The sequence below is a fragment of the Cynoglossus semilaevis genome, chromosome 7, assembly GCF_000523025.1.
Source record: "Cynoglossus semilaevis isolate Cse_v1.0 chromosome 7, Cse_v1.0, whole genome shotgun sequence".
NCBI classification, from domain to species: Eukaryota; Metazoa; Chordata; class Actinopteri; order Pleuronectiformes; family Cynoglossidae; genus Cynoglossus; species Cynoglossus semilaevis.
In genome coordinates, this window is record NC_024313.1 from 1,492,196 (window position 1) to 1,512,068 (window position 19,873).

At 43.1% G+C, this 19,873-nt stretch overlaps 1 protein-coding gene across 1 annotated transcript in view; it reads left to right on the top strand.

Moving 5' to 3' along the window:
• The window catches only part of LOC103380674 (nesprin-1-like), a 121,135-nt gene that overhangs the window by 57,865 nt on the left and 43,397 nt on the right, over positions 1-19,873 (top strand). The window contains exons 50-67 of the mRNA XM_025057041.1: positions 956-1,315; positions 2,670-2,806; positions 5,547-5,727; positions 7,228-7,407; positions 7,671-7,814; positions 8,984-9,139; positions 10,363-10,527; positions 10,658-10,830; positions 10,962-11,115; positions 11,247-11,390; positions 11,650-11,814; positions 11,908-12,225; positions 12,601-12,756; positions 14,135-14,305; positions 17,448-17,774; positions 18,125-18,277; positions 18,436-18,603; positions 19,034-19,210. Coding sequence (XP_024912809.1) covers positions 956-1,315; positions 2,670-2,806; positions 5,547-5,727; positions 7,228-7,407; positions 7,671-7,814; positions 8,984-9,139; positions 10,363-10,527; positions 10,658-10,830; positions 10,962-11,115; positions 11,247-11,390; positions 11,650-11,814; positions 11,908-12,225; positions 12,601-12,756; positions 14,135-14,305; positions 17,448-17,774; positions 18,125-18,277; positions 18,436-18,603; positions 19,034-19,210 — 3,429 coding nt within the window. The remainder of the gene's footprint in view (positions 1-955; positions 1,316-2,669; positions 2,807-5,546; positions 5,728-7,227; positions 7,408-7,670; positions 7,815-8,983; positions 9,140-10,362; positions 10,528-10,657; positions 10,831-10,961; positions 11,116-11,246; positions 11,391-11,649; positions 11,815-11,907; positions 12,226-12,600; positions 12,757-14,134; positions 14,306-17,447; positions 17,775-18,124; positions 18,278-18,435; positions 18,604-19,033; positions 19,211-19,873) is intronic.

A 19,873-nucleotide genomic window follows, 5' to 3' on the forward strand; every position in this document is an offset into this window, starting at 1 on the left:
TTGTTAAGGAATTAATTTCAAGAGTTTCAATCAAAACCAGAGTAACAGGAACCAATGCTTTTTTTCCCCACAGTGTTTAGTGTGTTTTTAAATGATGCCCTGGGGATGAGAGGAGCTCTTATGAATTTACAGTCAGGTTTATATGCATTATCTGTTGCCAAGGTAACTGATGATGGAATAATGTGAACCTATCCAAACGGAGAGGACTCCTGCGCTGAGGGAAAGCAAATTGTATGGGGACGTTAAATTGCCCTCTGGCTTTTTTATGTTTTGCAGCCCAATATCACAATCCCTCTTGGAACACCTACCTTGCCAAAAAGCTGTTTTCTATCTGCATGAAAAAGTTTTAAAAGAGAAATCATGGATCTGTAATTACACAGAAGGTTAGAAGGGGATTTTAACTTCCATTCATATCACCCACAGGCCTCAATTATTACTAAATAATGGTGAGTTTGTTGTGCCGTTGCAATAAAAAGGAACTTTAATTTGTTGTGCACACAGTCTAGCATCACTGCTTTTAATTTCCCCAATATGGTCTCAGGGTTGATGTTCATATCCTGTCATGCACTAAAAGATTAGATGTCTTGTTATAATATATTCCCTCGCAGCTCATTGCTCACACTTCAATATCAAGTCGCTGTTTTAACACGTTTCAAATTGCTGTCTTTTCACACAGAAAAGATGATAAATTGAGGTGTAAAAACTAATTATAAGGAAGGAATAATATAGTTATAGTAAGGAGAAGACTAGCATACATGATGAAAATGTTTGTTCTCATTTTAAAAGACACAATTGTACAATTTAGGTTGTATGTAAAAGGTCCTCCACTGTACGTAAATATTACGTAGGCTGCTTTAAATAGATTCGACTACATCTTCAGTGGATGCAGTTTCCGTAGCCACAGTTTCCGTAGCAACTTTGTCTCCCTGCTATCATCACTATTTTTTTTTTCCAGGAGTGTGTCGAGAGTCGGCTGCTGGAGGGCCGAGAGCGCCTTAGCCGTGTGCGACACAGCGCAGCAACCACGGCGGAGCACACAGCCGCAGGAGGTTGCGAGGCTATGGACCGACAGTTGGGGGCGCTGTCCCAGGCTTTAGAGCAATGGGAAGGCGCCGCCTTGAGAGCCAGAGACAGCCTGGAAGGGGCCCTGGCTGCTGCGGCGGCTTCGGAAGAGGAGTACAAGTGTTTGACAGCACGGCTAGAAGAAGAGGTGAAAGAACTTGATGGACAGCTGAGAAGGTGGAGCCAGGAGCTGATTAAAGCAGAGGGGCGGAGCAATGGCGAGGAAGCGGTGGAGGGATGGCAGCTTGCAATGGTACAGTACTATTGATTTTGAATAAACATCTGTTATTTAATGTTTATTTTCTCACTATAGTTTGCTAAAAAAGCAATGCCTGGTAAAGCTGACAATGGCTACTGTGTCATGTTAATTTTAATGTAGGTTATTAGCTGTGTTTAACAGCAGGTACACACACATCGTACAGACTCACACCATCTGCAATCAGCTATGTTCTCTGTCAGTAATTACCCATTCAATTTGTAAATCCCTGAAACAGATTAGTCTGTAAATCAGCTTTACTGGGATGATGGAGCAACAATTACAATTCCATTAGTTTCCCTCATTTTCTGCTCATTGTTTCAGAGCCATTGTTTTCTACTATCTCCTCATTCCCAAACATCCCTGTTTGTCCCTCATTTGCTCGATTTCCCCGGTTCTTGGCTGGAGGGGTTGCTCCACTGATGCTCCTGCTACTTCACTTCACCCTGCGGCACTCTTTCTGACCTCCACAGGATGTTTACAGTATTGCTGTTTCTCTCTGTTATTAAGGCAGTGTCAGGGTGAACACCATCACACTCCTCAACAGGCTTCTCTGACCATGCCTTTCCCTGGTTCTCCTCAATTTAGGTCTGAGATAGAAGCAGAGGAGGAGCCTTCCTCTGCTTCATTTGCTTCTTCCTCTCTCTCTCTCTCTCTCTCCCTCTCTCTCTCCTCCTCCACCCCTGCATCCAGCCTTGTTTTTCTTTGCGCGCCCATTTGTGTGTACGTTTGAACCAATCGTTGCATCTGTGAAGGCTGACAGCTGAATTCCAATGGGAGACGAGAAGGAGGAAAAAATGTGTGAGAGGGAAGAAGTGCAAGGAGTGGGAGGAGGGAGAGAAAACGTGGAGATGGGAGGGAAGTGAAAGTAGTAGAAGGGAAGGAGGAGGGAGGAAAGGAGAGGAGAGCAACGAGTCCATGAGAACAAGGAGGGCGGGAGGGTTGTTTATTGGTCATACGTCAGAAAAAAAAGGAGAGCGAGAGAGAGGGAGGAAGAGCTTGTACATATTTCATGGGACAGGATTTCATGACACTGTGCGTATAGAATGTGAACCAAGCTGAGGAGAGCAGTCGGACATTATCTAAAGCTCCTTCCTGACACACTCCGTGAAGAACAGAAATGGTATTGTACAGGCAGCACTGTGAGTATAAGTGTGTGTCTGCTGTGTGAGGAATGAAAAACTGAACTGAGCCAGTGTGTGAGCAGGAACATGACTGCTCAGATTGGAGGGAAGGGGGGGGGGATGAGCAAATCTGTTGCATGTTTGTCTGCTGTTTGACACATATATATGCACCCACACACTCTGAGACTGCCGCTCTGTGTCTCTGTGCATGTCTGTGTGTTGTACAGGATATACTGGAGGGCTTGCAGAGTGCAGAGCCAATGGCAGAGAAGTTGAAAAGCCAACTGAACGACCTGGTGAGATTCTCCAGAGATCTGGGACAGCAGTCAGACAGGGTCACTGCCGTTATAAAGCAGCACAACAGGTGAGTGGACTCTTCGAGAGTGTGTGAGACGGGAGGTGCTTAGATTTCCAACAGGAAGTTGAAATGTAAAGATTGCCAAGAAACCTTTTTCACTACTGTTTACAGAAACAATTATTGTCATCAGGACTGGCCAGTGGAGTACAGAACAAAGTACCAGCTGTTTTGTTGGTTTTGTTGTAGAAACAACTGCTACGGACTGTATTTAGATATAAATACTAATTGGAAAACTCAACAACTACATCCTTGGTGTGAATAATGTTAAAATTACACCCGTGATGCAAAACCTAAAATATTCACGCTGTTAAGCTTTTAGGCTGCTGTCAGTTCTACCCCACCCCTTTCTACAACTAATAATTCTTATTCTTTTCATATAAACACCAGCTTAGCATACTTTGTCATGTAATGTACCACCTCCCTACTGGGATTTTTGTTTATGGGATTTTTACTTGTGCTCTAATAAAAAGACGAAGACTGTTTTTTTTGCTACGGTTTTTCCTTATTACTTATATGATCAGCTGTGGTCCTGTGTTATTTTACCTTTAATGTCACATTTTCATGGCTCTAAAACAGTGTTCCAAAATAACATTTTGTCCAGCCCTGTTGTTAACCCACAGGGAGAGTCTCAGTGCAGAGATCCAGATGGTTTCAGACCTGTCCATTCATTCCATATCACTGCGACCACAGAGCTGAGCTCTTCCAGCTGAGTCCTGTTTAGTTTTACAGCCTGCTCCAGCATGTATGTGTGTGTGTGAAGCCTGTGTGTGTGTATGTTTGTGTGTGTGTGTGTGGCCATCTCAGGCAAGCCCTGACATGTGTTGGCCACATAAAGGTGAAAGGTGAGAGAGTGAGAGAGTGAGAACACCAGAGCCACCAGTTGCTAAGCGACATTTCACTACCTTTCATTCATCTGTGCTTGTTGTTTTGTTGCCACTTTGGTTTGTGTCTTACTGGTTTGATTAGATTCACATCTGAATTGTGACTCTTTTTTTTTATCATGCTGATGTTTGGCATGTCTTAATTGTCAGCTATTGAGCCCACAGGTGAGTCAGAGTTACTTGGCATTTGTTTATTTGTGAACACACATAAACACACAAAAGAACACCAGCATACATATTCAGTTAAGGCAGGCACAAGTATGAACTACAGCACGGGGCAATTTGACTACTTACTTTGCCTGAGGGGCTGCAGACGTGTGTGGTTAACCTGAGTGTAGGAGATGCTGTGACGGGTAATTGGCTCTGACTGCTGATTGGTAACTACAGCCTTCCTCATCCTCCTGGCTGTTTAGACTGTAATAGATTTGGCCTGCATGCTCTTCGCACCTGTCCTGCATGTAGCATTGCGGAAAAAAGAGGAAAGAGAGAAAAAGACAGGGAGGGAGTCAAAAAGGAGCGAGAGTGTTGCAGTAAATCCCCCCCCCCCCTGCTCTTCATAGCAGACTCTACATGTTTGTCTGGTAAAAAGGAAAAAAAACGACTTCTCCCACAGTCACCCCCTCCCCACTGGGTTGACCTTCTTTACCCTCATGGCATCATTAAAACTCAAGGGTGTTTGTGTGCACCTGAACTTGTGCTTGCTAGAGTGTGTGTGAGTGCTCGTTAAGGAGTGTTCGAGTCGGAGAGAAGTGTGTGTGTCATTGACTCCATTTACAAGATCTGTTTTTTTTTTAAAACCTTGTTTTCCTACTCCTGCCCTGTTGTATATTTCTGTACTGACCTATATCTCATGAACTCTAATTTACTTATTTTTTTAAATCTAGTTTAAGCTCAAATGAGGTGAGGGAAATGACAAGTGACTGATGAGTAACTTGTGTTACCAGTGTGAACTAATTCCATAACAAAAATGTCACGTTAAGGACTATTTACAAAGTCTTGAAGAAAGAGTAGTTTTGGCCATTTCTACTTTCCACATAGGGATAATTTATTATTAGAACATTTGTTGGTCTGTCAAGGTGAAGAATTTTTTTTAAAAATGGTAAAGAAAATATATTAAATATATACCATTTGTATTGACTGTAGGTGGTCAGCTTATGTGATGTGTGGAATCATTATTTTTAAATATCATTTTATCTTTAGTCTATTGAGATATCTCATTTGATGACTATTTACATTTACATTTATCCATTTAGCAGATGCTTTTATCCAAAGCTACTTACAAGACCAATCAAGCGTGTGGTTCCTCTGGGAATCAAACTCAGGATTCTCTGCGCTCTACTTCCGTGGCTAACTGATACACTAAGGAACCACTATTTGTTGTACAAAAGTGAAATTTGTCGTCATATTTTGCACCACTGACATCTCATCGTCTCATTCCCACCTAGCATCCTGTGCCATCTCTCTGTCATCTCTAATATCCTTCGTCCTGTCACCCTTGTAAACTCTTGCCCCATTCATATGTTGCCTTTCAACCCCACCCTCCCACGCAATACCCTGCAACACCATCCCCCCACTCTGCGTTAGTCTTGCCCTGACACATTACTTCCACTTCACCCGTTTTTACCCATTTCTCCACCTGCCTGGTTCTCATGTCCTCCTCCTCCACAATGTGAGAACAGCGTGTTCTGTATGGAATCTGAGCATCTGCTCATAAATACTCTTTGTTTTGGTGTGCACACAGGCAGGAGACAGCAGACACTTACTACTTTTTTTTATTCAACTCTTCAGGTGAATTTGAGCATGTAATTATCATAAATTTGTTCTCTGCTATTTTTTTTATTTTTTTTTTTTATCTCATCTTCCAGTCTCAGCCTCCGCGCCTCCAGAGAGTGTCAAAACAAGGAGCGCTTGTTGGAGCAAAGGTTTCGCACTGCACTGAGAGACTTCCAGCAGTGGTTGGTCAATGCAAAGATCAGCACAGCCAAGTGCTTTGATGTTCCACAGAGTGTCACAGAGGCCTCTATTGCTCTGCAGAGGATCCAGGTGAGAGACATGAGTTTATGCATTTCAGTCTACATATAGAAAATTCACTGAACAAATGAACAACACAATGTTGGTTAAATAATGTTTCCAGGAAACAAGAACAGTTATTATTAAAAATAGTGAAAAGCAAAATGTATAACAAACATAAAGCTGTCTTCTCTGAGGCTTTGCTGTGAGCTGTGTTTCAAAGCCAGATAACTCAAGGTGATGTCTTTGTTGACATGCCCACTGTTGGGCGCTCTCTTGTAAGCTTGATGTCGAGGTAGAACCTGCCAGTGGCTCCAGGAGCTGAATGTCGGCAAATGGCCAGGAGTGATAAGAGAGTGGTCCACTGCGGGGTCTCTCTTTCATTCTCTTTGAAAAATTTCATGTGTTTCTCCTTCTGAGTAATCTCTACGACTTCCTGTTTTGGAGGTTGGCAAGTGCCACAGTTTGGCAGCCTCTTTAGAGAACCCCAGAGTCCTGGCTGAGACTCAGGTTCTTGTCACTTAAGGTGGACGTCCCCACGTCCCTGCACCAGACAGTTAATTACTTCCCAGACACCTGACCATGTCCACCACTCTGCTGCATTAACTATAGGATCTGTGCTCCGAGCTGAGCTTTGATTAAGATGCAAATCTTAAAATTGTTGTGCAGAGAACTTTGTCCGCCTACATTTGTAAGGATTACAGTGAAAGTCTCAAAGTACATGAGAGAAATGCAGAGTCGGCCATGTTTTATTTATTATTGACTTGGTGAGGAATGTAGAACAATGTTTCCACATGGCTTAACCTCGAGGAGGGGTTGGCGTGGGAGGGGCCAGGGCAGCCATTGTGTCACACTTAATTGGTGGTTTACAGTTACACTCTCCCAGAGGAAGAAGGGCAGACGTGAGTGTGAAAAAGATAGTAAATAGGCACAGAAGAGAGGAAAAAGTGAAGCGACAAGGACGTGGAAAGAGTCTGTTCCCATTTGTGGTATTACTGTACTATATTTGTGTGTGTGTGTGTGTGTGTAAAGGGTGGAGAAGCGGTGTGTTTAAGTGATGTGCTGACTGCACAGATGGTAGAGTGGTCCCTGCTGCGCTACTGTCATCCACTCACTTCTTAGGGAGGGGTTTGGGGGGAGTGTTTGGGTGTGTGTTGTCAGTGGGAACAGCGAAGCTACTCTATGTTGAAAAAAAAAACCCCAACATATTTCAGGCTCACTGCTCTTTCCTTAACTGTGATTACCTCCCTGGGTCAGACCCCTCCTCCCTCGGTTGCCCACCTACATCAGATTAGTAATGACTGTCTAATTACTGCTTTTTTCCCCCTCTGTATAGTGAGATTCTGTGACAATGAAATCTGGGTCTTTGGTATTATTATCATATTGATTTAAACTTCCCAACTGTGGTTACACTCACGTGGCTTCTTCCTCCTCTTCTTCACAGCCTTCTCTCTTTTTGCCGTGTGCTTGTTCATTACGTACAGTTCAGACACAGACACGGCTCTTTTGTCTTTTGTCTGTGTAATCCCGCATTTTTTCCTGAGTGACAGGGAACATGGGCAGGCCAGGCTGAGTACAGTGGATGTGAGTGGTGATCTGCTGATGGCAGTGGTGTCGAGGGACAGGGTGGAGGGGATCAAGGCCAAAGTGGAGAATGGGAGAGAGGACTGGAAGAGCCTGATGAATAACCTGCAGATGAGAGAAGATGCACTTAAGGTTGGTTGGCACCTTTGTGTAAACACTGTTGAGAGAATCATTGTCAATAAATAAAACAGATATTACATCAAACATTCGTATAGCTAAAAGTACAGAAATCAGTTGTTAGCACGGTTGAAAAGTAATAAAGTAGAACAAACATATTCAGATAGCATTGTTGTCCTACATGGATTCATTTTTTCTGAAAATTGATTTGTTAGGAATGCACAATTAAACATCTCTTCTGTTACTGCGCTGAGATATTTATCCTGATTTATTTCCAGAACCTGCAGTCCCAGATGACAGAGTTCGAGGCCAGTGCTGAGCCTCTACAGGAATGGCTGAACAGCGCAGAGGCCAGAGTTCAGGAGTGCAGTGCTCGGCTACATGACCTTCCTGCCAAGAAACAGGAGCTCAGTAAACTACAGGTATTTCAGAGCCTATAAAGCCATGCATACTAGACAGATTTATCTGAATCCACTGGGGTTCACTAACCCACAGATTCCCTCTTACAGACTGCCATCATCATTACTCCTAAAAGTAAAGTTCTTTTATACTCACTGTGGCCATTTAAGGGGACCATCTGTTAGTTTTATTGTACTTCATTGCACCTTTTCAAGCAAAACGTTTTGGGATGTATCCAGACAACTTCATCATTTAGTATCCAGTGTATTCTAAATGACATATTATCACGCTTATAGTCCTTTTTTGTGCACGTCTCTTGTCTCTTATATCCACTCTCAGCACAATCCAATTGAAAATTAGGGACATTTCTTTCTAAGAATACTCAAATACTGTATTTGTAGTTCTCCATCAGATATGGATCCCCAAAGTGCAATCTGAAATCATCTGGGAAAAAGGATGGACCTAATTACATTTGTGGAGCACCACTGAATCAAAATACAGCGATGTCTTGACACAATAGTCAGAGAAGTCCAGAAATCTAATTAATTCCCCTTCTGTCACAGCTGAAGCGTAGCGAGGCTAAAAGGCCTTTTTTTTTGCAGCAGCAGTGATAACAGTCTTTGCCACGATTGGCAGACACAAAAAAGAAGGAGAGGCACAAAGCACTACAGAGATAAAACGGACAAAAGAGGAAAAAAATATATATCCTGCTCATCACAAAGCTTGGTGCTTATCATTGTTGCTATTTTTGTATTGACTCTGTCCCCTGCTGGAGTACGTCTCTTGGTTTCCTTTTGTCTGTGTCTGCAAGCAATTACATTTCCTCCCTTCAGTACCTGGAGTACAATACGCTACATGTTGGTAAAAAGAATCCTCCGTCCATTCTTTTCTTCGTATGCCCCCCCACCACCACCACTGCCTTGTTTAATGGGAATAGTTATCAGTTGCTGTTTTGTGTTTTCTTAGCGAATAATCGTGTTTTTATTGAAAACTTAACACCTAGAGGGAGAGTTTATGCTTCTTTTTACGCCGTGTTAAATTAACTCTCATCCACAATCCTTGTCTTTTCTATTCTCTTCTTTACCCTCTGTGTTCCCCAACATCTTCTTGCTCTTTCATCTCTATCTCCCTGCCATCTACTCCTCCTCCTCCTGTTCCTCCCCCTGCTGTTACGACTTCATACCTGTGCCAGAGCGTACTCGAGGAGATAGCAGGTCAGGAGGCAGAGCTCAGCAGGTTGAGAGAAAGCGCTCACCGTCTGTGGGAAGGACAAGCAGCCGGCAAAGGCTTTGTCCACCGCGTGTCGCAGCTGTCAGCGCAGTATCTCGCCCTCAGTAACCTCACCAAGGTAACAACGTGTAACCCTTTGTCTTTCAGAGTTGTCTAGAAATAAGAGTCTGGAACAATCTGTCAAAATCAACAACAAACTTTATCAAAAGGAAACAGAGTCACATTTCTTAAACGTTTTACTTCCTAGTACAGTACACCTCTGTAAGTACTTTTCACCTTTTTACCACTTGGTATCTCACAAAAGTATGCAGTACAGATTTTTTGTCATTTTTTTTCTTTATAAAAGACAGGAGCTGCTATTTCTCTAGTAGTAGTCCTCTTTGTGAAAACTCCCTTCATGGTTTGCCAGACATTTTGCAGAAGACTGATCTGGACTGCAGGCCAGCCAGTCAACACATGCATACACATGTGGTTCCATGGTGTATTAGTGGTTCTGTAAATGATAACAGTCATGTAATTGCCCGTAACACAGTTAAACAATATTGCACATGAAAGTGAAGATATTGCCCTTTTTTTCTGGAAGATATTTTATATATTTTTGGTATTTGGTATCATCTGTGCGTGTTTTCTTTGTTGACATGGACAATGAAACACACTGGGTTAGGTCTGTCATGTTGTGTCATACATTGTTCTGCTGGACATCAGTCATGGTTGCCGTAATCAGTTGCCTTTGGCAGATGAGCATGCAGGGTAATTTACCTGGGTGAACTTTTAAACCTCCAGAATGTCTTCCTGCTCGTGGCCTCATCAACAACAAAAATGCCATGCCTGTTCAGGTTACCTCTCCGCAACGAGGCACTTCTGAAATGGCAAGAGCTGAAAGGTGTCAGTGCTGGTGAAGTTGACCTTTTTGAAGCTGCCATTAGAGTGAAAAACATTGCACTGACCACACAAAAGGGGCATGTTTGTACTTCAGGACAATACGTGCTCTAAATATGATGAATGTGATTTGTTTATTCTCCAGGCTAACTGGTGGTGGGCAATTTTTAGGTAATCTTCCCTGCAAGACAGAAATTGAAAATAAATTGTATTAAATGTCCTCTGTTAGTCAGTCATTGTAGCTTTTCACTAGCATAGATAGTGATCAACAAATGAGAGTGCAGAGACAACACAACGCTTTTGTTCTCACTGAGTGGGTGGTAAAGTCTCCAGAGATGGCTGTGAGGAAGACAACTGGCCTGATAACATTAACAGAACAATATGAAGACAACAAACACATTTATCTGTTTATTCTGACTAATGTGGTGTTCAGTGATGTGCTGTGATTTATTATTGTCACAGGACAAAACCTCCAGGATTGAGCGAATCGTTGGGGAACACCGCCTTTTCTCTCAGGGTCTAAAAGAGCTGCAGGACTGGGTGTGTGAAGCCCAGAGAGTTCTCAGCTCCTGCAACTCCACCACCACCGACAAGGGCGTGTTGGAGGAGCGGATGTTACAGTTAGAAGTAAGAAGGGAGATAAATGGCTGGGGAATTACATCAGAGAATGCAGCGTACCTTTCTGACAGTAGAAGTGAGTAGAGGAGAACTAAAGATAGTTGTCAGGTGACTTGTCTTGTTTTTGCTGTGTCTGCAGGCTTTACTGGCTGCTCGTCAAGAAAGAGAGATCCAGCTGAAGATGCTGCTAACACGGGGAGAAGCCGTGCAGAGAAACACTTCCGTCGAGGGAGTCCCAGTGATTCGCAAACAGATCCAGGACCTCAAGGACTCATGGGATTTGCTGCTTTCTGCCTCCATTAAGTGTAAAAGGTTGTGAGCACGAACCAAAGTATCAGTTGATGGTTAAACTGTGGAGCACTTCATTGTTTTGAAGACAATTGTATAATGTCAGTCAAAAGCTTGGTTATAGAAGTGTTAATTGAATGCCTTTCTTTCCACAGTCAACTTGAAGGTGCACTGTCCCAGTGGACCAGCTACCAGGAGGACGTTGGTCAGTTTGTGGCTTGGATGGACCGTGTGGATGAGACACTGAGCTGCTCGGACAGACAGTACTCAGAGATGAGAGACAAGACTGCAAACCTTGGGAAAACCAAGGTAATGCATTAAATTTTAAAAGTGATTTTAAAATTTCAGCTCAACGTCCTTCAGATTTGCACATTTTCCCCTTATTTTTTCTCTGGAATTAATAACATAGTGGGTGTTTGCATGTTTACCTTTAACTCCAGCTTCTCTATGAAGAAGTATTGAGTCACAGCAGTCCTCTGGAGACCATTGCTGCAAAGGGGTCCAATATGGCTGAACATTACACCACCCAGCAGGAGGTGCAGCAGCTACAGTGTCGCTACAACTCTCTGAAAGAAAAGGCCAAGGTAGCAAACAAGCAGATGCGCTCTCATTTGTTTTGTCTCTGCAGCCTTTTGAATAATGAATGAATGTTTTGTAAAATGTTCCTCTTACCTTCTATTCATCATTGTTTGCACAACTACAAAATATCTATTTATCTATATCAGTGTGGAATGTTTTTTTAAATGGTTTTCATGGAACAGTGACTTAGTTAGTAAAATTAAAAACTCTAAATTTCTTTTGCAAATGGATTTGTTATTTAAATATCCAACCTGGTGTTTGCAGAATGCAGTCAGCAAAGCCAAGAGCCTGGTTCTGATCCATCAGGAGTATCAGAGAGAACTTCATGTGTTTGAGGACTGGCTGGAGCAGGAGCAGACCACTCTGGCCTCCCTCACTCATCCAGAGGGAAACGTGGATACGATAGAAGAGACACTGCAGCAGCTCCAGGTGTTGATTTGTAATCTGTCACAAATTTATTTTGGAAAAGGTTCAACTCAAGACTCTGAAATCACACAGTTTCTCTTTGTTTTCTTCCAAAAGCTTCTTCAAGATTGCTGCTCGAACGGTCAGTCCCTGTTGTCATCTGTGCTGACCAGCAGAGAGAGGGTCATACCGTGGGGCGTGCCGCAGATTGAGGATAGGGCCCTGGACACTGCTCAGCGAGAGTGGGGGTCTTACCAGGTTCGTTTGGAAGAGACCCAAACCCACATGAGCTCCACGCTGATCAGGCTGAAGCAGATGGGTCAGAAATTTCTGAGTCTGGCACAGTGGTTGGAGGAGATGGAGAAGATGGCGAACATCAGGCAACAACAGAGATCTGACAGAGCCACCAAGGAGAGTCAGCTGAAACAACTGCAGGTCAGAGAGAAACTTTATTTTTTTTATTAATAACTAAAGTTATGAGAAATCCTGAGGTTTTGTGCAACAACACCTCACATACTCTACCTTTACACTGTGTACTCTCCATTCATGATGTGTCTTTGGAGGAAAACAGTAGAAAAATATTTACTGAATTGGTCTCCTCCCTTGGAAACAAACTTCCTGTCAGAGTTGGGATGTCAGACAGTCTCCTTTCCTGTCCCATATGGGGAAAACACACACAAATAACAGGGAACATACAGACCTAACAGCACGTTTGTATTTGTGTAATACAAAATATTTTCATGTGGGAAAAAATGTCTAGAATAATGTACTATAATTCACACATGTTATCACTGTGTCTGACTTGGACAGGGCTGTCTGATGGCAGTGCTGGCCCGGCAGGCAGAGGTGGACGGCCTCTCCTCTCTGGCCCAGCAGGTTCTGGAGGAACCCTACATCAGCAGCCGTGTGAGCGTCACTGCTACTCAACTCACTGCCCGATACCATTCGGTGCAGCTCAATATACAGGTACGTCACTCATTGTGAATGTGCGTACAAGAGTTCCTAGTCAGTGTGACTTTTGAATAGCAAAATATATCAGTGTACAGTATATATTTTTATTTATTACAAAAACTCTAAATGGATAGTCGACTGTTAGGAATACTTGGGTACATACTGAGTCAGTGATTAATCAACAAATCATTGCAGACTTTTTTTCTAAACTGAGGTATAGCAGCTTGTTTTGAAAATGGTCTCAAATATTGACAGAGACGATGACTGTATCTGTGTCTCTGATCTGCACTGAGTTTTCTTGTTGTTTTCATACTCTGTCCCAGCTTGGACTTTACTCTATTACATTTTGGACTTTATTACTGTTCATCAAATGTTTACCCGCAAGTAAATTTTACGGCTACATCCAGGAGACAAGTCTGTGTTGTTCTATTTGCTGCCCCCTCTGGCGATGGACAAAAAAGAAAAATCAATGGAGTTTTCTCCTGGTCTGTGCCGACGGCTGCAATTAAATGCTAGAGAAGGCAATCTCACACCCAGCAGCAGGAGTGCCAAAGCTTTGCCTCAACTGCATTGATTTTTACACCTTTGGTAACACATCTGAGTGTGTGTGTGTGTGTGTGCACATGTGCGCCTCACAGTGTCTGTGGCTCACATACAAACCCACACACCCCTTCCTTCCTCTGCTCTCAAAATTAACTCAAGCATGCATTTCCCTTCCTCTCCTTCCACCCCGCACATCATACGTCTCTCGCGCTGGATGCCTGTAATTATACTGTGTGAAGTGCAGGCCATATGGGCTGAAGGTGGGAAGCCATTACCGCCCTCTAGTCCAAAAGAACTGCACTATCAGCACTATCAGTTAATTGGGGGCTCTCACTGCAGGATTCGCAGGTAGCATGAATAATATGTGGAACAGGCGAATACCCTCTCTTCATCCTCATGGTGTTATTGACTCAAGCTCTCCAGTCAAGTGGATAATGTTTCAAAAAACATGAAGCTTTTCTTCACCTTAGTGACAGGCTGTTGTCTTTCAGCAGATGAAAGACAAGCGGGAAAATAGATGTTTTCTGTCTTGATGGCTGATCAGAGGATTCTCGCTCCTTGTTGGCTAGTGTTGGGGGTTCAAGGAAGGAACGTGTTTCAAGGATATTCTTGTGGTGTTGTTCTTTATACTTCTGCATTACATTTTATGAAAATGTCTCTCAGTTAAATCATTGGCTCATTTTTCTGTTGTTCTTCTTTCATACATAAGCTTAGTCGGTATTAAAAGCTAACAGATTTACGCTGGTCCCCTCTGTGTTTTCACACATTGCAAATAAAGCTTTTTTTTTAATAGTGATGTTTTTAAATCCAACTTTTGTTTATGAAACTTTTTTCTCTCCAATATATTAAGGATACCATCAAGCAGCTACAGGAGGAAGCCAAGAGCATCGAAGAGGCAGAAAATCTTTGCTGCTCTTTCTCAGACTGGCTCAGCTCCACTCAGAAAAACTTCACAGTGTTGACTGATAGTTCAGAACCTCTGGACCGGGTTGCTATGGAGAAGAAAATGAAGAAACTTGAGGTATGGATCTAATTGACCTTTTACTTTTTGAATTAGAAGTTTATATTCCACAGACTTGTTTCTCCATTCTGTTGGTCAGGGGCTTGTGTAAAAGAATGAAAAATCAAATGCAGCATTTAGTAAACCCTCCTGAACAGGTTGCCATAAATCAGCACAGACAGTGGGTATTACCATGGAAAAGTGATGCGTAAGCAGCACTTCCATTTATAGCCCAGGAGTTGAGCACAAACTCATCTGACGCCAATATACAAGCTGGCAAAAATGTTCTTTTGTAAACTAGTTTTCTGCAAAGCAACACAAGGGACGTGCTTGTAAAACCAACTGTACAGTTTTTGGCAGCGGCACACACTTGGACAGTAACATATGCATTAACTTTCTGTGAAGCTTGCAAAGCTGCCAGTTTAATTAAACAATCTGGATAACACAGACTAAAGTGAAGTTATTGCAGGAGTGTATTTTCTAACAGTTTATCTTTGTACTCTACATCAACATCAACTGTGTGAATCCCTGCTGAGTTAAATACAACATCAACTGTGTGAATCCCTGCTGAAGTGTACACAATGAGACAGTGCAAAGAAAAAAGGCAATCATATATTTTTTTTCTTGCCATAGTTTACATGGTGTGTGTGTGTCTGTGGAGGTTTAGATGATTGTGAGTGTGTATCGATCAGACTTTTATGGAGACAAAGCTGGTGCCGCTTTGGAGGAAGCGTTGTATCAGGGAGAGACACCTCCCACTGTGTGAAGCAGAGGATGAAGAAGCGCCAGTGTCAGGAGCCTGCTGGCACAGACACTGTAATTGATGCAGTGCCCTTACCGCTTCACATCACACACACACACACTTTCTCTCTCTCTGTCACACACACACACATGCAGACTTTCTTCCTTCAACACGTTGAAACCACCCATTCAAGGGACTAACAAGCCAGAGCAAAATCTCAAACCTACGAAACTCAGTGATTTTACATTAGATTTCTCACCGTTTTCCTTTGTCTCACACTTGAACACACGACACACAGAACCCCCAACCAAGACTGCACTCACAGACACACACAGACCTTTACTATACATCATCTGGTGTGGGCTCTGCACTAATCCCTGTCTGGGATCAATTCTTTTTCTCTGCATAGGGACTGAAAGAATGCCGTCACCCCACGTCTCCTTCCAGCACTGCAGATAACACATGAATGCTCCATTACTAAGTCATCTTCCCAGTAAGAGCTATTGGGACTTAGGGTGAGCTTGGTGATTATACACTGACACAGAGCACTAGTCAATATCCATGTCAAGGGCCATTAAATTGGATTTGGGCTTCATTTGGTATTGAACTGTAACTGTCAGACAGCACTCACAGGCCTGAGGCCTAATTAAGAGGCTTGGAAATAACAGGACAGTTTACAAATGTAAATATACATACTTGACCACGTGGTGCAAGAGAAATTAGTTCTCTTGTCTAAAGCAAGAAGATCACCAATTCACCAGCAGGTCTGTCTGTTTGTAGTTTGCCTGGGCCTCCTCAGGGTTCTTCAGTCTCCTACTACACACCATAAAAAAGCACATTGTTTCATACTGTAATGTGTAATGTGTAAAATACAGACATGTCTTGTTATAGTTGATAGTTTAATTATCAAAAAGTACTGTATCAGTGTAAAATACAGACATGTCTTGTTAGTTTAATTATCAAAAAGTACTGTATCAAAATAAAGCACTGCTGTCTGCCACATGTGCTAAAAATAAGCATCTTCCCCTAACTGCCTTCTGAAAAAAAATAAGAAATGAGTTTCTTCCCTCCTCCTAATTATGCCACCCCTTGTCTTCCCGACTTATATATTTATTTCCACTGACATTGCATCAATGTTCAAGGACATTCTTGTAGGTAAAACAGCCTGTTGTTTTCAGAAGACCTTTTTGCAGCTATAAACATGCTGCATGTTTTAATTTCTTACATGTCATCACAGATTACAAACAATTTTTTATTGTTTTTTTTTTTTACAGCTACAGGAGGAAAACAAAACATTAATCAAACAGCGTTACGGCGACTCTATATGAAAACTAATCAATACATTTGATGAAGTGCAAAACCTGACGTCTTCATGCTGCTGATGCATTCATGACATGCATTCAGGGGGTCACCTTTGTAATGATCCTGCTCTGTTAGTGTGTGCACGGCTGTCTGTGCTGCAGTGGATGTATTACAGTAGATAATAGAAGCAGAGAACGGATACAGAATGAGAAACGATGCAACGGTTCATCATTCACACCGGCTGAACACAGGAACACTTGACGCGGTTAATTGGGGTTGACGTGGTACAAAAGGTCTCACCATGTCCCGGACCTTGTATAGATTAACTGTTAAATTGTAGCAAAGTGGCCACTATATTAGCTATTAGTATAAATTACACCATATGAAGTGGGTTGTCATCGTTGAATCGATTTGTTAATGATGTTTATTTTATCATTATTCCAATTCTACTCAGTTATTAGCTCAGGCTTGTTCTTTCCTGAGTTGTTTGTGTTTTCATAAGAATGATGAACTTCCCTGCAGCTCCTTATTGAGCGGCAGACAACAGAGTGTGCTGATAAACACGCAGCTCTTGTTACATCTCCAGCTACACCACAGGAGTAGCTGGAGATGTGGGATTGTTGCGGTGCAAAACTGCTCTTGACTGAAGCAATAATAGCCAAGTGATGAAAGCTAGATGGCGTCCCATTGAGTGGATGTCGACGGGAATGTATGTGTGTGGTTGCCCTGGAAACCCCCGTGGCTGCTGCTGCCTGTTAAGGGTCTTTGTAATTGGGTTCCTCCTTTCATATTATTCGCCATGGTTTCTCCACATCGTGACCTGGGAGTCTTCTTCTCGACTCACTATGCAGGCGTCAGCAGACCTGATGGGTTCAAAGCTTTTTCTCAAGCACAGATGTCAGCACAGTCAGGGTGTCTGGACCGTCAGTGGAGGTGAAAGACAAAGAAATCACAGATGGAGTGTTTGTATGTTAACCTTATAATGATGGTGGCTGCGACAGCAGGACTGCAGAATTTTAGACAGTGTGAGCTACAAAGAATTTTTCTGGGAAACTTAAACCGCTGCTTATCAAGTTTGCTGAATGTGGAAATTATTTTTTGTTTTTTTTTCCTTTCCAGTCTCTTCAGTCTGAGCTTCATCGTGGCCACAGTTTCCTCAAATCCTTGAGGGAGCAAGCAGAGCAGGCAGCAGGCTTCTTGGACGAGGCCGGAGCCGAGAGTTTGGGATCGGAGGTCGAAGGTCGTCTTGCACAACTGGAGGAGCTCGCTGGAGGACTGAGACACGAGCACAGCTTCCTGGAGAGGGCCTTACTTTTAGCCAAGGAGTTCCAGGACCGATACAAGGGTCAAGCTCAGTGGTTGGTGGAGACGCAAGCTTTGCTGAACACTCCAGTGGAGCCTAAGGCCGAGCTCTACCAGCGCAGAGCGCAGCTGGCTAAGTATAAAGTAAAGCATCCCTGTCATTTCTCATTTTTGAATCAATCAGCAGAATAAAAGCCTCCCGGGCATCGCTTTAATGTCATATGCAGTCATTTCATTTTGTAGTGGATTCCAGTTACAACAGGACATTACTGAGTATAATTAACTTAATGAGCCACATGGGTGTTTTAGTCCATTAATTCAAAAAATAAATGTACTGACCATTTCAGAGTATGGGTTTCCTTTTATGCTGAATTATAGTTTTAATTGTAAAACACATTTGTTGGCAAGATAAATCTGAATACACTTCAGTGGTGGAGGACTGTGATTTCTGTGTAGATTATTCTGTACTCAATGTTCTTGTCTCTTGTCCACAGGCTCTGCTGCAGATGGTTCAGTCCCACGATGGATCCATCAGGTCCGTGGTGGAGAAGGGAGATGCTCTGCTGGCTTCTGTCCACTACCCCTCCATCAGAGACAAAATGAACAGACTGCAAAGAGATTATAATGAACTGTGTAAAAGAGCTGTGGTGAGGACCTATTCTGAGGTGACACTAATACATGCAGAGAAAAAAGAGTGTCACTAATTCATTTACACTGCTTTAATACATTGCTATAAAAAAAGGTGTTGAATAAGAAACTCAGCTGTGTAGACTGAGCGCTGGTTTTGTATTTATCCATGTTCTAGATCCACGTGGAGACTCTAGAAGCTCAGGTGAAAGACCAGGAAGTGTACCATAATGAACTCCAGGAGGTGGAGCGCTGGCTGCTCCAGATGTCCAGCAGGATGGTGACTCCTGACCCCACTGTAGGAGGCAATTTAGAGACAGCCACTCAACAGCTGGCCAGGCACAAGGTAACACATAACATTACATAGTTTCTGAGCTCAGGGCATATCGAATCTGTCAGCAGATGAACTCCTAAAGTTGTAAAATATTTATGGGAATTTTTTTTCTGTGCATTCATGAAAACTAATCTGTTTGCATGTGATGATATCTTAAGGGCACAGTGTATTATTATTATTATTATTATTATTGTTATTATTATGAAATGAAAGACAATTTATGTATATTCTGGGTCCACAGGCCACCATTTGAAGGTCTCTTCCGTATATTCTGGGTCCACAAACACCACAGGCCACCATTTGAAGGTCTCTTCATTATAATGTCCTTGGTCCATGGCCCATGAAACTAACACAGGTGCTTGTTTCATGGGCCACGTCCCTGTGTCTGGTTTATGGAAATCCTCGGTAACATCATTCTACTTGCATACTTTGTGTTAACCAGGCCATTATGGAGGAAATTGCTGGGTTTGAGGAGCGCCTGGCAGGCCTGAAGCAGCGAGGAGACCACCTGGTCCAGGGCTGCAGTGACCGTGTGCAGAGCAGGCTGAGACAGCAGGTTCAGGCTCACCAGCAAGGCACCAGAGACAGCTACTCTGCCATCTGTAGCACTGCACAGAGAGTGAGTGAGGAGGAGGAGGAAAGAGGAGGGAGGAATAAGAAGCTTCCAAGACATGTTTTCTGCGTTTGAAGCAGTGAAGTGTACTTAGAGTTTAACAGCATTAGACATGACACACTGGAGAGGCTGCACACATATTTGCACATGCATCCACTGGTGCAGCACAGACATGCATGCCTAAAATATCAACACCGTTAATATTCCAACCTCCTGGGCTCCTACTTAATTCTGTTCCAACTCTTAAACCCATCTCTCAAAACAGCCAGCGCAGAGGGCACAACCAATTAAAGGAGCCAAAGAGAAGCTGAACTGCAGCTGCACACATATAAAACCTAAACAGTCTGAATCACTCAATCTCTCCCCACTTTAATCTCCACGCATCCTCTGTCAACTTTATGTTTTTATGCCCTAGCCAAAAAACGGCAGCACATGCCACTTTGCAGTAGATCTGGCGACTCTTCTAATCCAGACCACTCTGTCATTTTGGCAACCACTCCTCTGTCATCATAGCTCACCTCCCCACACATCGCCACCCGCACCGCTCACACGTCCACGCTAGAATTGTGTGACGCAGCCACACTTCTACCTCTTACACCACGCTGCTGGCTCCTGTGTTGCCGCGGCTGCCAACACTCGTCCCACCCCAGCACAGCGCTAATATCCTGC